The sequence below is a fragment of the Ciconia boyciana genome, chromosome 7 (assembly GCF_034638445.1).
Source record: "Ciconia boyciana chromosome 7, ASM3463844v1, whole genome shotgun sequence".
In the NCBI taxonomy this organism is placed as follows: domain Eukaryota; kingdom Metazoa; phylum Chordata; class Aves; order Ciconiiformes; family Ciconiidae; genus Ciconia; species Ciconia boyciana.
In genome coordinates this window covers 40,864,860-40,883,121 of record NC_132940.1, presented here as the reverse complement: position 1 = coordinate 40,883,121, position 18,262 = coordinate 40,864,860, and the positions used below count along the sequence as shown (strand labels likewise).

General features: G+C 35.9%; 1 protein-coding gene across 7 annotated transcripts in view; it reads left to right on the top strand.

The window, feature by feature from the left end:
- Window positions 1-18,262, top strand: part of WDR33 (WD repeat domain 33) — a 71,705-nt gene that overhangs the window by 26,994 nt on the left and 26,449 nt on the right. Inside the window, exons 8-9 of one of the 7 annotated variants that reach the window (XM_072866420.1) lie at window positions 14,409-14,430; window positions 16,576-16,600. The exons of 1 other annotated variant lie outside the window; for it this stretch is intronic. In XM_072866420.1, coding sequence (XP_072722521.1) covers window positions 14,409-14,430; window positions 16,576-16,585 — 32 coding nt within the window. In that variant the 3' untranslated portion in view covers window positions 16,586-16,600. 5 more of the 7 variants (XM_072866416.1, XM_072866415.1, XM_072866418.1 and 2 more) reach the window with 5 other exon arrangements.

The window sequence follows — 18,262 nt, the reverse complement described above, 5'->3', positions numbered from 1 at the left end:
AGGCTCCTTTTTAATATCATAAAGAAATAAACAGGATTAAAATCTTTCATTTCTTGGGGAACCATCTTTAAGTAATTAACCTTCAAGTGAATTTTCTTGGAAGAACTTGAAGGTGGGGGGGAAATGGCATTGTCATAGTCACTTACCTGCTTGCTTCCCCTCAGCCCAATTATGTCTGTCTCTTCTCTTGAAGTAAAGGTGCTGTACTCCTAATTCTGCACTGGTGGTTTTCATGTATGTTAATTTCTGTAATGTTACCATCTTGATGATGATAATAAGTACAGTTTGGTGCACTTGCTAAAATATACTGGTAGGAATTGAACGGATGATAAAATAAAAATGTTTTTGTTCAAGTAACAAGACATGGAAAACAGTCTGTAGTATAGCAATATGTTGTTTTCATGTCAATAATCTGTTACTCTGAAAGGCATTTCCAATAATCGCATTTATAACAAAACACTATCAGGTCTTCAGTCTAAACATTGGCAGTGAAGTTAATGCCAGTACTCATGTAAACAGTCCCCATTTCTATAAGAACATACACACTGATGGCTTTTAATAATGATAATTACATCTATTGAAAAAACGTATGCAGTAAAAGCTTGATGTCCCTTTATTTCTATTGAGAAATTAATGTTATGGATGATTTGACTCGTAGCTGGGAATCTTCGGGTATTGGGTCTGTGCCAATGTATCCCTGAGAACGTTTTGGGTAGATCAGTAGTAAACACATGATGCCTTAATTATTCCCAGCATGAAATCATGGGTTAGGAGGCTACAAACACATTTCAGTGTTGTCAGTTCCACTGTCCGTCCTTCTCCTTCCTTTCACAGTCACACACACAAAATCCAGTAGAAATGTGCGCTTGGGAGGACTGTAAGGTTTTCATTCAGAAGTCTAGGTGACCTATATGTTCCCAGGATTTCAAAAGTTGCCTGGCTTAAATAAGTCTTTTGGGGAGGATGACTCTACCCAGCTCTCTGAAGGATGATAACCCAGGATTTTATAAGATATTTTGTAGATAATTTTTCTATTTTCTGACTGTAAAAGAGAGTAATACACGAAATGATCTTCCAGCCAACATGGTAGATTCGGCAAAAGATTTTTCTTATCCTAACTTGAACAATTAAAAGCAGTCATGATTCCTTAACATTCTGTCTGGATTTAAAATTTGCAATTTGTAACAACATGTAATTTCTTACTAGTAGTCTAAGGAAAGTCTTTTGCCTGTCTTTAATAACATTGTTCTGCCTGGAAGTTCCTGTTCAGGCATAACACTAGTGCGAAAACTCATCACTTACAAAATAACATGTATGTGTGTACGTGCATGCAGAAGTCTCAGCAATCATGGTAAACTTACTTTTCACCTGTTCACAAGTTCTGAAAAAGTGTCTCCACAGCTAGTCATACTGAAATAACTGGAGAATTTTTTATTTCTTCCTTCCTCTCCCACCCATTCCCCTCTGTTTCTGGATCTTCGTTAGCAAGTACCATGAAGTGTCTTTAGTTGTTTAAATCTGTTGTATGGTTTGTATACTCTGCACTTTCTGCCTGAAAGTGAAGGATCTGTTCAGAGTTTTTGACATCCACTTCCTCAGTCAAATAGCATAGCCTGTACTTAAATTCAGAGGTGATGTATTCAGTAGTTAAAAGGAACCTGAGAACCAGAACTACATCTTCAGTTTGGTCCTTCACTTTTAAACATATGTTAGTAGCTAGCTCTTAGCCTTTGAAGCAGGTAGCTTCTAAAACTGTTACCTTTTCCTGGAATGTAATTGAACTTTACATTGGATCATTTAAAAGAAAAAAAAAATCCTGATGTTGCTGTTTCCATCTTTCTTCCCTTTACGTGAGATTTTTCTGTTGTTTTCCTTGTCTCAGTAGAGGGAGAAAACTCAGCAAATTCAAGAAATGCATGTATGTTGATACTGTGTTTCTTGTAAGGAAAGGTAGTGTTTAAACCTTCATTTTTTTGTGGGGGCTTGCTTCCTTTGTGCTGTTAGGATTTCAGGTATATCTGATAGGTCTTTTAGTCTACTGATGCATCGTCACATGAATGAACATTAGAAGGATTTTTCCTCAGAACAAAAGCCCAAGATGAGATGAGACCTGGCTGATCTTGGCACCAACCATATCAATCTAGGGAAGGCAAGTCCTTGAATTTTTGAACTTAAAGATGAGCTGTTTTCAAATGTTAGTATTGAATCGGTTAAGCATCGGCAGATTTTAGTATGGCAGCTTATGCTGCAGGTCTCTGATCTTCGTGGATCTTCATTGGCAAAGCAAAGTTTGGGATGAGGGAGAGGGATAAGTTGCAGCTAAGTCTTTTGAGGTACAGTTGCGCTCTGAATGGCTGTGCATCAAACTTTTCATGTGTTTTAGACACAAGAAATGATAGGGAACTCGCTCATTGGGATGTTAATAGTGAATCTGTGAGGGGTTTTTTTCTGCACAAACAGTTCAGATCACTTGCACAATCAATGATGCAGGAGCCCTTTTGTTCCTCTGTATGTGTTGCGCCAGCCCTGCTGCTGCTGCTTTGGGGTTGCATGCATAGAGGGCTCTTTAGAGTCTCATTCACTTTTTCATCTCATTAGGAAACCTCTCTGCCTTTGTGAGATTAAGAGTTAGAAATATTGTATACAATTTCCGACTTCATAAATGGAAGTTATCATGCATATATTTTCCTAGTATCTTTCTTGACACTTTTGCCAGAGTTAAGTAACACCAAGGATTTTGAGTGTGAATACATATACACTTTCCTGAGTCATAACCTCAGTCATTGCTGCTTGCTAGGGTGGTAGGTATAACCTATGCTAGATGGGAAGAATCCAGTCTCTTCTTGCTTGAGGCTACTAATGTTCAGGTGTCATCTAGCAACTCAGTTTTATTCCTGAATATGACTTTCAAGGCTACAGCGTCTTGGTTTTCTCTGTATAGGAAACTTTATTAGAGGTAGACTTGTTAAAATATCCAATTCTATTTGTGTTAAATGTAAAAATACATCTGGGAGTTGAGCAATTAAGTCAACATAGCAGGAAGTTTCTATCAGGTTTCTATTTGTGAAGTGTTCTGGATTGGACAAAAATTTTGATCAACTATACTTGAGGTCCTTGGTTTCTGTGATTAAAAGGTGGTGATTAGGAGGTAGCTTCATGATGCCTTTGCTCTGCTCCCTAAAACAATGCCAGGAGAATTGGAGGGTATTGAAAACTGTTCTTGGAGCTGGTTGCATCTGATATGGCTAAAAGCATTTGGTTTATATTGCAGTTCAGTTCTGAGTAACGTTGAAGTACAACACACTAAGTCTCAAGAGTTCTGATTCTCATCTAGAATCTAGTGTTTTAAAAATCCTGAAAAGTTAATAACTAAGAATATATAGAATTCTCAGAGAATGAATGAAAGACATAATGAGAGATGAGCCACAGCACCATGCTATAAAAAAAAGTTGTATTGGACACCTCTGTCAACACTTTTCATGAGACAAGAATGAAGAGGCTCTGTGCAAGAATGAGATCATTTCACATTCAATTTTGAAATCTCTTTTCCTCCCTGAAAATTATCTTGAAGCTGAAAGTTATATAATCTCTCATGTTGAGTCCAGGGGCAAATTTTACACTAAAACGGCTAATACTTGTAATAAATATATTTTGTTAAGCTTGGAGGAATATTGAGAAACCCTAGTGTTTCACAGGACAGCCAACTCTTAGTGCTGCTGAAATACACGATACTTCCTTAAGAAGTTTTATGATTGCCTCATTAAGATTTCTTGCACCTGCTTCCTTTTGTGTGTTTGGTAATTATAAGGGGTAGATAAATACTGAACTGGGTGGAACCTTCTTTTTTACAGTTTGTTAGTATACAAGTGGTAAAAAGTTCTCGCCTTCAGTGGTGAGAACTTAACTGTCATCTGTTGTGACTACATATAGAAGTAAACATAATATGGCATGATACTCTGCAGAGTGGTCAGGATTTCACCTAAAGTGAGAACCATTGATGCAGCAGTGAGCTTTGTCCTCAAGCCCTGCTCATCGTCGTTGAGAAGGAGAACCACTGTTTTAAGTGGATTACATTGATACTAGTGAAAAAAGTCCCGAACTACAGCGGCATTTAAATACTGATGCTAAGATGATACCAGTCTTCCTTTCTCAGCACGAGTGTAACTGTTGAAAAGGATACAGGTTGTGTGCATTAAGAATGGGGCTTCCTGGTAGATACTCACCAGTATTTGTCATATCAAAGGTTCTCAACAGAAACAAAATCATCTGGAGTTAGTCTTAATGCAAATTATGTTAGTAACTCATCTCCTCTGATAAAATCTTATGCAGATAAATACTCAGAAATGGGCACTTCCTTTTATTATTTTTTTAATGGAATCTTTCATCTGACATACCATTTCCTACTAGAGTGTAACTACAGAAATATGCTATTTCAGAATAAATGGTAGTTGTCTTCAAAAACAAAAACCACAATTCCCTGATGAAAATAATCCATGTCAGTCCTTAGAAACTTTCCTTGCAGGCTTCTTGACTCCACTTTTCTTTTGTGTGTGGATTAAATGGACGGCTTTTTTTTCTTTTCTCTTTTCTCTTTTTGTATTCTGTAGTTACTCTACCAAAAGCTTTTGTGCATCTAGGTAAGCATAGACATTGCAAAGCATTTGATATTTTCTTTTGTAACATTTCAATTCTGCATACTCAAATTATTTCCTATTATAGTACTTTTAGCTCTGAGTGATATTCTGGCTTTAGTAGTGAGACACTTTGCATCAAGTTTTATCATATGAATAACACTGCAGTTCTCATACTTAAGATGACATGTTCATATGGACAGCCAGGCACTGGGAGATGAGGAGATAGCTTGCAAATGCTTTCCCTAAAATATGGTGGTATTTTTTTCTCTTCCATACCTGCCTGGCCTTATGTTCTCATGAGAAAGCTAGTCCTGCTCATCACATGTTGTGTTTGCAGGAAGACACAGAGTCAAAAGAGAAACTGGGGAATGTGCTGAAATGGGATTGTATAGCAGACCAGGAGAACGGGATAAATAAGAATCCTGAAAAAAAAACTGGGTGAAAGGTGGCTGGAAATGAGAAGGATAACAAATGGGAGGGAAGTGTGGAGGCTGTGTCAGTATGAAAAAACTTAATAAAAAAATAGCTGGTGTAATGATTGATAAAAGATAGTGGCAGTGTGGGCAAGGAGATGAGAATGAGGTGGTGGAAACTAACGGAAGTTATGCTCCATGCATTGTGGGGATAAATCAGGGCAAACTCACTTGCTGGAGCAGCAAGAGAAGAGGCTGGGTTTTTATGGCTGAATGACACACTCAGACACAAATAGACAGTATATAATGTACCAAGAGTGTGTGTATATATACTATAAGTGTGTGTGTGAAAATGTGTAATAATAATACCCATATACATACACACACATTTTTTTTCTCCTAATCTCTTTTAAATTTTATGTTCTATGTCATGACTCTTAGAGACTTAAGTTGATGAGTTTGAGCAGAGTTAGGAAAACATTCTGTACTCATTTGGAAGATGAGTATGGAGTGCTATTTTAGTGAGAAAATAGCTGTCTCTACCAGTTGATTAAAACTCCTTTATGTTTTTCATTAGTCCCTAAGAAGTAATGTGGAGCTTCTCCCCCCCCCACCCCAAGTTTTGTCGATTTAACAGCTCTAAAACTGAAATATCTAATAGTTGCTCTTCAGACCTTCTAATAGTTGCTCTTCAGACCTAAGGCTAGCTCTGGATTGCTTCAATTGAGAACATAATCAAGGCACATACATGCTGCATGCAAAAAGTGGCTGATTAGCTTAAGCATGCAAACCTGTAATCAACATTAATTTTCAAAGTACAGTGCCAGAACTTTCCAAGTGGCTGAGATTCATTTCACAGTGAAAATACAAACTGTCATTTAATTTTGCTACTTGCAGATAAAGGCTTTTTGTTGAAAACAGAACACTTTTCAAGGGAAGACATTTTGATTTTTATTGCTGAAAGTATATATGTGTATTGCAGGTAAAGTAAGTGTCTTGAAAGTTTTATAAATTCATATTTTATAGAGGAAAGTATTTTTACCATTTTTTTGAAAATTAAAAAATGATAGGGCTGTTAAATGTCTTAGCTTCAAAGAAGCACAGCTGTAAGCATCAGAAATACAGCTATATAGGAGAAAACTACAACTTTTCAAAATATTTTTATCTCAGTCTGTGAAACTTGTTATGAGTTTAACATTTCTTCCATCCCAGGCAGTTTGGATTACTATTTGTAATTATTATCTCAGTGGAAGCATCTGATATTTCTAGTTCTACAAGACATTATTTTAATACTTTACACAGTCTGTCAAATTCTGGCTTGTGTTCAACAGTTTAAAGCACAAGTTAGTTACAGTTAGTTATGTATCTTTTTTAAAAATGCAGTATTTTCTTAAATATTTGTCCTATTGTGTATAAATTGATTTTGCTCCAATAAAGATATGTAGGTAGGTAGAACTATTCCAGATATAACTACAGCCACATAAAGTGGTTGTATAATTCAGTATAATTTTCTGGTGTAGACAAGGCAAGGACTGCAAGTATCTTGCATATATTGTCTTTGAAGACAGAAAGTTATCTTTAACTGGTTTTGACCATTCATAGAAATTGTGTGTGTACCTTTTTGCTCACCAAAATAAGCTTTTAAAGGGAATTTATCATGGCTATTTAAGTATGAGCCTGACCTGAGAAACTGAAAGTTAACTATAACAGGACTGGAATAGGTGCTTCTTCCAAGTCCCCAAGATCTCAGAGAGTAAAATTAAAATTTCCATTCAAAAAAGCTGAGGAATGTATTCCCTTGGCTGCTTAAAACTGGGAAAAACAGTATCTCTTAGTAAAAAGCAAACCCAGATTTCTGGTGTGTGCTGGCAGATGCATATTTTCTCCCATATGTGCAAAGCTTTTTTCTTTGCCTTTTAATTTAGAAGGATGGAGCATGAAAATATTAAATTTTATATTAAAATCTTTTTGAACTTCTATCCCTTTAAAAAACCTTCCTTTAGAAAGAATCATAACACCTGATAAATTAGGAGCTTAACTGTAGCTATTCTAGCGCTCAAAGAGTAGGATGAATTGATGAAAAAATACAGCTCAGGATCCAGTCTATTATTACTATTCTTATATGTTAGGGAAAATCAAGTCTAAATATTTATACAATACTTCTACATTTGAACTTCTCTTTATAGCTGACTTCTTTCTTTCTTCTCCAAGATTATCCTATTCTGCTTTGTTTTTCTGTGTGTGTTAAGATTTAAGGAAGGAGTAGCTCTGCTAAGTATTTACTGTCCTCAGATTGAGAATTTGCATAGCAAGACTTCAGCATTCTTCCTTGCTTAACACAAGGCCTAATGCTCATTGAGAACTATTTTTCATCAAAAGTTGAGGTTCTTCCTGGCTATAAATGATCAGTACACTTAAAGATTAAAAAAATCTGAGTATCTTCTTTCAATTCAATGAAGAGCTGATTCCCCTGCCACCTTTCCGTGGGAGAATCTTCTCCTGAGATGGGGCATAGATTTTCAGATGAAAGTAAAACATTTTCCTTTGAAAAGAGGATTTTCATGTTTTTTTAATATTTGGAGATACATAGCACAAATTGATGTATAAATGATATTCACAGGTAAGTAATTTCCCACTTAAGTACAGGTCTAATGGGAATCCCCAGAAGTTTGAGTTCAAACTCATTTGATGTTCCAGGTATGTTGCCATTAGAAAAATAAGTATTACGGTAAAGTTAAAAGTTCTAAAAAAGAAAATATTTTAATTTATCTCCTTCTCTAGTCCAGTGGAAAACACATTTAAAATGACATTTTTACTGGGGAGATGAAGGGTCTCATTTTCAGTTTGTTTCTTTTTTTTTTTAGCTGTTCTCTTACTAGTGTGGTAGAACAGTGTGAGAGTTTTGCTTAATTTTAGATACTGTGCAGTCTCTGTCCTTGGAGGTTTTCAAAATGAAACTGGATAAACCCATGAGCAACCTGGTCTGACCAAATAGCTTTGAGCAGGAGGTTGAACAAGAGACTTCTGAGGTTCCTTCCGACCTGACCTATCCTGTGATCTTATGATACTGAATTCTCCTGTTTTGCCAAAGGGGAAACAAAGGAACAAAAAATCATAGTGATTTAATTTTTAATTACCTTCAGCTGTACACCAGCATACATGACATAAGGAACTGACCTTCAAAAGACTGTATCAAAAAGTCACTAGTTTTTTAGTTTGTTTTTCCTCCAGCTTTTAACATGCCTGAGGAAATGCACACCATCTATTTGGATTTGAAAGATTTCTTAATGTTTAGTGGAACATTTTCCAGATATGATAAATGTTTGGTCATTCCGTAGTGATGAATAGTTTGTTCGACGTAATCATTACTGAAGTTTAAGTATTGCTTAGAGTCCTCCTACAAGCAATGAAAATTTCTTGTAAATAAGATGGAAGATGTGATAGCATGCTGTCAGCGTCTTCGAAGCTTCTGATTATGTAATAACAGTGAGGTAAAAAGATATCTATAGATACATAGATATACATATCTATGCAATTATTATATATGCATATGTATTTTCAGTCAGTCTCTATAAGTACACAGCCTTTATAATGGTACCCAGTGGCCCATTTTATGGACTTAATATTAGTTTGCTGCTTTCTTGTTTGTTTCAAAATTATACAGTCCTGAAATAGATTGTGCAGGCAGTGTTGTAAAGCTCTAAAGCACATGCATAATTAAAATAGATTGGAAATGTTTGCTTTAAAAGAAAAAAGTAATTTAGGTAACTGCTTTACTCCTTAAACTAAAGCAGCCTAGGTTTGTCCACCTGCTTTGTCATTACTGTTCTTGAAGGTGCATTTCTCTAGATCATGTTTCTAAGTTCTCCAAAGGAGCCATAAGTAGATGTGGTGTGTTTGCAAGCATCAGCCTTTATGTCTAGATGAAATAGATGTTACAGCTTTTTTTTTTTCTTTGAAGCACAAGCTGGTCTACATAGGGTATTTCATTGTTCATGCCCACACCTATCGCAGGTCTTGACTGACCTTTATGTCTAAAACCAAATTATTTAGTTAATTTTCAAGTTTAAGCATATTAACAGAAGACTGCACAATATTAAATATAATTTTGCGACTGCAATTGTCTTAAAGTTAAAAAATTTAGGAGTTGCTTTGTCTTGAAACTTGCTACTTTTCAAGCACTTGAAAAGTCCAAGCCAGATTTGTTCTGTTGTTTCTGCTACAGATGAGTTTAGAAAGGAATAACACCACATTTCAAAATCTGTAGACAAAGTTCTCCCCTCTGAATTGTAATTAATCAGTAGCAAGGAGCAGTTGCACACGGAAAATACTACCTGGACAGCTATCAAGCCTGCTTGTATATAGCATAGTACAAGATCTAAAAATGTTTAGCAAGATATCTCTTATTTTCTAAAGGTTGACTAGGTCTGCAGCTTGATACGATGCAGTGTGTTACTGCTTGCTGTTTGTGCCTGGTCAAGAAGAATCCTGCCTTTTCTTTATGTCTGCCTTCTGCTCTTTCTTATCCATGCATAATTTGTAGGCAGAAATAATATTTTAAATTAGACCAGCTGATATAGTTAGAAAAAAGGGTTGGGTTTTGGTTTTTTTTTAAAAAAAAGCCATGCCAACCTGTCTTAAGGACACAGAAACTTGCTTGTTCTAGGTCAGCTGATATAGTTGGATAATAAGATGTCTTTTCCCTACAGATCTTGCTTTATGCTCTTAAATCCTCAGACAGCAATGACTTTGCTTCCCTAGCAGGAACTCCACCTACTTAAGATGAATGTATAAGGTGTTTTCTCTTCTGGCAATACATATATTCTCCAAATCATTATTCTCTTGGCTAGTTTTCTAATTCTAGTGATTAAGAATATCAATAATGTTGACAAATAAGGATTTCTGTGGATTACCGTTCTCTTCTTGGAAGTCCCTGTTCTCCAGAGACTTACAAGTAAGCATATGGTATTAAGGCTAGGAATGTAAAAAGCTAAATTCACTCAGACAATTCTTTTATTCTATTAAATTGACTTATACTCTGCAGTTGTATTCTGGAGATCTTTGGGCAAAGGTAGGTTCTCTCTTTCACACTATCTCCAGCTTATCAGGAATATCCATTGTTTCCAAAGGAACAGAGAAAAAAAAGATAATTCCAGTCACCTACATAAGCATGTTAGATTTGTCATTTCTGTAGTGTGTATTGCATTTGCTGAGAGTTTCAAACAGGGCTTTTATAAAAATGCAATCAGAAATTTTAATGCTAGTATTAAACTTCAGAATTTCTGTGTTCACATTGTAAAACTGGAATGATGGACGCTTTAAATAGCAGGTGCAGTCTTGCTGGCCATTTTTGTAGAGATGTAACTGCTGCTTCCTGTCTGAAAAAAAAACAACCCCTGCTTGCTCAAAGGCTTCTTCACATGGTGCGTGCTTCTCTCCCGCTTTGTGATTTTTCTTTTCCCTGCATCACGGAATTCTTCAACAAATATACAGTATTTCTCCCCAAGAGCACTTACTATGTATGTATGAGTCTGCAATTTCACCATGAGGATGTCTGTTCCTAGTAAGTCTGGATGTGGAAATACTGGCAATTAATTCTGTCTGTTTTGCACAATGGTTGGAAGTTGCATTAGTTTCTGCAAAACTCTGTCCTATCAGATATCATCACTGATACATGTAGCAAGCCATAGCACTTTACTGAAATTCAAAGAAGGTTCTAAATAATGATGTATTATTCCACAGAAATTATTTACTAGAAATACCAGAAGTTACTTTTAACCCATTGCAAAATATTTTATTGACTGAATTAATAACTTTTGTTCCAACAGAATGTTGGTATTTCAGTAAGTTTTGCAAGATGTCAAAATGCAAGTACGGAATAGGCATGAGACAGGTTTTTCTGAAAAATACTTAAAGGATTTGTTAGAGCAGCAATTATCACAAGTATCTAACAAACATAGTTTAGTAGTGATATTTGAAAATGAACAATTTGGGGAATTTTAATTAGAATTTAATTTGACGTTTAATTTGTAGTGCCATATTAAAAATCTCAGAAATTAATGTTGCGTTTACTAGACGTGAAGAGTATCAGAATATTTTTCCTGATGTGTCTACCCTTTGTCATCCTTGCACAGAAAGGAGGACTCGAGCTTAGGAGTGAAAAGTGAATTAATTTTTCAGTTTATTACAGTCTATGGCTCTTTGATGCCAGTTACTGCGAACTGGACGTCTGCATGGTAGCAACCAGTAACCCTGCTGATTTAGGTAACATGTTCTACTGGCCAGATGTTGTGTGATAATTCTAGTTCCAATCAGTCTGAATAAATTATCTGGTTGTGAAAGGTGGTAAATTGCACTCATCTTCTAGGAAATCTGTCCCTCAAAAAAAAGTTTCTCTTCATTCACTCTGTAGCAGAAAAGATTATTCATAAAACTGTATGATAGATAGATAGATAAATCAGGCTTTTATTTAAAAACTACTATAACTTTTGTAAAAGTTTACTTGTTTTTACATGGTAGCAGGAATAATGGGGTTTGCTGCTTATTTTGCTATAGAATCTGTCACGCATAGTGCATCACACTGTAGACACCATGTAAAAGTACTTAAAAGCCCTTGTGTTTTTTCTGTGAAAGATGCCTTGATACAAAGGCACAACCAGCCTCGTTGATGTGCCGTCTTGAGGAGGTTAGGATACTGCTGATGGAGTACAAATCCTTAATGCCCAGTCTCCAATAGACGAAGAATCTGTTATTCTTAAAGCCAGGTGTTTCTCAGCCTGCTGTACCTTTTTCTCCAATGTAGTGCTTGTGTCGCAGTTGATCATGTTCATGACACATTGACGCTTGTAAAACCGCATCTTCTAACAGCAGATCATTCACAAGGGAATATGTATTCCAAAAATAGACTAGTCTAATGAAGGTGTATTCTGTGTACTAAAGCAATAACTGTATTTTAACTTGCACTGAAAATAAACTGTTGACATGGGATTATACCTGTTAAAGCTTCCTCTTTTTTTTGTTAACTTTTTAAGGTTAAAAATGCACTTTGCTCCCAAATACAGGGTTGCTGTATTAACAAAAGTATTAAAAATCAGAATGTGAATTTGGCAGAACTGTTATCTTGCATCATTTTGCCAACAAATATATTTTTGTTTTTTCAGTTTCCTCAGTGGTTCAGTAGCAATGGCATGCTCTTACATAGCCTTTTCTGGAACAGAAATTATGCCATATTATTTCATGAATGTCATCTTTATTTGGTCTCTGCTTCTGTTAGTATTTGAATGAGACTAGGTATGGGGATTTATCTGTGCAAGTGAAGAGGAGACTTTACTACGTCTCCCACAGTCACTGACTCAATTTATCAGTAATTTTATTTTACAGAAGATTTCTAAAGTCCAACTTCCTAGAAGAGAAATACTGCGGTTTTTCCATTCCTCAGCGTAGCTATTTCTACACAGCACAGACAGCACTGTAAAAGGGGTTTTATGTGAAGAGCACAGATCAGTTCTACTCAAGGGTCAGGATAGCAACCTTTTACTGGTGACGACTTTTCCCTCACTGTTTATGTGCCTAACCTACTTACTTTGTTCTTCCTGTTACTTTGTGAACATATGCCATTTTCCCAAAAGCACTGCTTTTTAGCTTCTGTCTTCTGTCTCTGTAGTTTCATATATGGACCCAGTTCATTGTTATCATGTGTACTGGTTTCTACATTTCTGAGACTGGGAAGATATTTTATGTTTCCTTTCTTTTGGTGTGTGTAAGATTAAAAACTTTAAAAGCTGCTACAGAAAGCACTGAGAGAAATCTAAAGATTCTTTAGGAAAGAGCTGCTTTCTGAATCACATCTGCCCAGTAAACACTTGTTCCCTTTTGCCTTTTATTATAAATTGATTATCTAATTGGCATTTTCTTTTGGTGGTTTGAGCCCACATTTTTTACACAGCTGCAGATGATTTGCAGGATTGAAGTTTAGCAGGTATCTTTTGTGGTGGTATTCTCATATAACAAATGCTCCAAAACCCAGGAAAAAAAAAGTCCTGTAGATAACTTGTTTATATTTTCAACTTTTATTTCCAGAATAGTAATAATCTCTAGTGTTAATATTACTGCTTCTGTGCTAGTCTTGTAAGAAAGAAAACTTGAGTTAAAGTACTGCAGGCAAGATCATTGTTTCAGAAAAATGTAAAAGTTTTTGTCAGCATTGCTGAGGAGATGGTCTGAATTGTTCTTTCTGCTATGGCTGCACTTACGAATAGATGGACATTCTCTATCTTGGATTCTTTTGTCCATGTCATTTGGCTTTTTATGTATTTTCTAGAATTTTGGCTTTATGTATTTTGTAGAATTTTGTATAAACTTTTTTAAAGCTTTTTTAAAACTTTATTGTAGAGTTCAAAAAGTATTTCAGAGTACCTTCTTTTTCCCTGGGAGTGTAAAGTTTTTGACTAACAAAGTTTCTATCAATCCTTTAATTGGAATATTGGAAAATTTTCATTTTGAAATATTAGACAATGTTTCTGGTGCTAACATGGAGGGGTATGCAGTAACATCCAGGAGCTATTTGCTCCAAGTGTAGATGTGGCATTTGAATTGAAGATTTTTCTGCTTCTAGGGAGAAAGTTTTCCTGTTCTAATCAACATTTTTTTCCATTAAAGTTCCGCTTAATTGCAGTGTTCTCTTGGATACTTTTCTGCAAACCTCCACATCATTCCTTTATGCTTATTTTGGAAATTTGTAACATGCTGCTGCATGCCTGTACCTGTAGATTCAAATACAAATTCAGTCACAGACTGCATCACAGAGGGAAACACCATGCTTAAATGCCAGTACAATATTCATATCTCGTCTGATGTTTTTATTCCTTTGAAGTCAGCAGTGAAAAAATTTAGCAGGTAGTCATTTCAAGAAACACAGTGTTCAAAGAAGTATTCAGTCTATCTGTAATATGGTGTGGTGGGGTCTGTTTAATTCTTGTATCCTCTATTCTGATCTTGAAAGAACAGTCCCTTCATACGTTCTCATAAGAAACCTGTTTCACGCGTATTTTTTTACATTAAGAAGAAATAGTATTTTTTTCCCCGCACTTTAAATCAAATGTTTTGTTCACGTTCACTTGTGACAGTAGTAAATGAATCTGAGAACAGCATTTTCCATGAATTGTTACCAGCACTTTTTGTTTGGAATCCCACTTAAACTGGTGATGGGCCCTTTTGCCTTTCTTCTTCTCATAACCACATATGTCGTCTTTCACATGTTCTCCATATTTTTTTCCTCTGGTTTTGATATATCTGAGTTAAGTACTCTTTGGATTGTTTTATCCCATTTCTTCCTGTTGACATCTCTCCCTTTCTTTGTTAGGTTTTATCGCACAAAATCCCTGGTAAGTTTTCAACACCACCTTTTTCCCTGTCTCTCTGTTCGATCACATGTGAAGAGCTTTACTATTTGATCCATTCATGTGCTTGTGGAATTTAAAATTATACATGGGGATGCATGGTATTTTAGAGAGCTTCATAGATATTTATACAGCCACACTCTACAAAACAGTTGCTTAATAGGGGACCTCTTTTTACAATTGAAAAAGAAATAGAAAGTATTTGGGTTCCTCTACTTAAATAGGGACTTCAGTATTATCTTTAAATCTGAAAGAGGAAAATATTTTCTTAAATTTCAAAACTAATAGGTGGCAGGAAAGAGGACTGAGTCCACAGGTGTGGTGGTGGTGATATAGGAAAGCACAGAAAAATAAGAGGAAATAAGAGCACTGATGGTGCAGAAATTTGAAGTAAGACTGTGATAAAACATTCCTTGTTTCTGTCTCTTGCCTGATCTCAGCTTTTCTTTGCTGCTTGATTGAAATTTCAGTGGAAGGTATTACCTCTGTTATGTTTCTGGTTTGCTCCTGCATTTTAATTACATTTTTGTACTGATTTTTTTTTTTAATTTTGCTGTGTTTCTTCTCATTAGCCCTGAGACCACCACTGGATTAGATATGTTTGTAGGTCACTGTATATTACATGCTGGGGTTTTTTCTGTTTTAGTTCATGGTACTCTGTTCATTGTGTATGTTTGTCTGTTCTCAAACTTACAGCCCTTTCATATTTCAGTTGCTTGAAAATTGGTCCCTTGTGCTCGAGATGAAAATTCTCCAGTCTGTTCAGTTTCACCTTTGTATAGAAGGAGTAGTGCTTTGTAGCTTAGGCCAATATTACGTGCTCTGCTTTCTGCCACCGGTTTACTTCAGTAGACCTGCTGCTTCCTGGTTTGCTCAGTCTTGGTGGTTTTGTAAATGCAAAGAGCAAGTTAAATGGCCTCTATCTGCATATCCCTTCTTGGATCTCTCATACTTGCTAACTGTCTGGATTATTGACTGACACAAATAAATCTTTTCCTAGAGTCTATACAAAGTTTGATAATCTCTCTGTTGTCCCCCTGCCCCACCCCTGGGCCAACTGCTGTTCAGTTATTACTGAGATGAGGTCCTCATGCAGTATTTGCCCTAGAACCAAAGAAAATAGTTTTCTTAACTTCTGTATACCTAAACTCATTATTTCTTTGCTTAAAATTATAATGGACTCATACTTATGGGACATTCTGTATTGGTAAACTGGCGATCAAAAGTAGCTTATGTGGGTTTTTTGGTTGGCAAGAAGGAAAACAGTTTTCCTGTAAACTTGCTGTCCCTTAAAGTGAGAAGCTGGCTGGACCAGTGTTGTTGTTCTGTGACTGGCCAGATGAAATGGCTGTCTTTCTTCTCTACCAGAGAAGTAAATTACTTTTAGAGTTGATAGTACCTCTTCTCTCAATGGGATGTAAAAAAGTAGGATCCTGCCCTGTAGTCTTAACCATAAAAATACTTTGAAACCTATTCTTCCAATGAAGGAAGATCAAGTTGACTGAAAGATCTTGGTAGTCCTTCTGTGTTGGGTGTTTTTATTAAAAGATTCGGGGTTCATTTGGGAGTAAGGGTATATCAAGTTATATAAAAGTAAAAGACTTCTTGTAACTTCTTTTGCTGGAATCCACAGATTTTTTTCTTAGGTTTTAGCAGCTTGCTGAGAGTGATGTCTTGTTCGTGTGGCCAGACACTGGTTTGAAACTTGGATTAACCTCCAAACTAGATATTTGGACTATGCTTTTGTCTTGCAATAGCCATAATCGCCAGCAGAACTTTAATGAACTTCCAGCAGGATGTTAAAGGAAATAGGTACTGAAAATGATTAATGATGGTTACTCTTAGCTTTTCTGGAAGTATTTGTTCTCTTCCCTGAGTTGGGAGCTAAGTATTCTGACTCTACCACTTACAACCTTGACAAATTACAATCAGAGCAGAGAGCTTGAGGCAAGCTGGTACCAAGTTCAACAGTGTGTCCCTTGATTTCCTTCCTTTTCCCTCCTTTCACTAAATTGCCATGTGGAATTTTAGGATGCACCGAAGTTTCTTTATTAGCTTCAACTTAATTTAAAAATATGTCTAAATCAATACTGTGGTTTTAACATTCCTTCTTTCTATTAATTATTGTAGGATTCAGTAAAAATACCAAACTTTGTCTGGCTTCGTGTGGTGTTTCACACAGGTGTAACGGGCAATGGCTTGCCAGAATTCTGCAGGTGGAAAAGCTGGGGATTTTGACACCTTGATGGCAGCAAGTGAACACACCAGTCAACATTTTCAATAACTAGTGAAAAAAAACCTAGTTTCTTAAGTATGTGTTTAAAAAACCTCACTGAAGCTACTCTAGGATCAGTGCATCTTAAAATTACATCACTTACAAGAAGCTTAGCTTCAGGCACCAGTTTTAACACATGGCTCACTTTGTTCTCGATTCATAAAATGTAAGTGTATGTTCTGACTGAGCAGTAGTTAAATAGTTACTGTCATTGTGAGGCTTCAAATTATTTGACATTCTAATCAGATTCATCTTTAAAAAAAAAAAAAAAGTTGATGGTACAGGATATGAGCAGGCTCCAAAACACTTGTTTAGTTCATGTTGGAGGACCTGACTGGGAACATTTTAACATGAAAGCTCACACTTTTCAGGGATATTTTTTGTTTGTTTTTACAAAAAAACTTGCTGCCCAGCAAACTGATTCTGTACCCAGACATAAAGCCACAAATCTATGGGAACTGCAGCCTAACGATTGACAAAATCATTGAATTTCTCATCTTTCAAGCTCACACTTTTTCTTCCCTTGAAGGACTGCCAGTTGTTCTATTCCTGGACACAGCTATACTCTCCCCTTTTCTATACAGCATTATGTAGTAATTGCCAATGCCGCATTAGACTAGAGATCAGTCTTGTGTGACGGCTTAAGACAGTGGACGGTCATTAGGGGCAGTGCAAGCTCTTTCAGATCCAGTGACTAGTACCAGATACTTGAAAGGAAGGTGCCAGAAAACAAGCAATAGAAAATTGTGGGACAGTTTCTCTCTGAGGGAGTGGTGGTTTCTTTGGCTCCTGTCAGCTGTTTATGTTATGAAGCATGAGAATTTTTCTTACAATTGCTGTTCATTTTTAGTGTTTCTTGTACAACATTTATTTTTAATATAATTAAATGTAAATACCATTGTAAATAAATATTTTCTGTCAATGAAAAGCAAGTGTGTTGCTGCTTTCAAAGTAGGCTGGCTAATTTTTGAACAGAAAAGAACATCTACTTCCAGCTGCTTTACAGATAAATGTAACCAGAAAAAAAAAAAAAAAATGTTCTACCTTTTGCAATTTGAAAAAGCCCTCTTAATTCTCTGATGAATACCTGAAAGGAATTATAAGTAATATGCCATGAGAATTTTAATAGATAACTGTGCCTAAGTGCAAAGTAGAATCCAGTCTGCTTTTCATAAATAATTTAACTCTCACTGTGATGAAAACCTGCCTTTGTCCTTGAATTCAGTTGCCATTACTGCTAAGCACTAGCATACATATATTGAATAAGAAGGTATTGGACAGTTTTAATGTGGTGTATCTTCCCCTTTTATACTTTCTGCCCTATTTTTCCTGTCATTTCTCTTGAGCTAGCTCTGAGCTTCCTGATGGCTTTCTGTTTAAGATTAATGATGACTTCTTAATTAGAAATAATGACTGCTGTATTGCACTAAGTATTATGCTGCATTTTAAAGCATCGTCACAGAGGTGAACTCTCTGTGAAAGAGATGCACTTAATGTTATACATAGGTTTTTTTGATTAAGTGCATAAAAGTGATGGTAAGT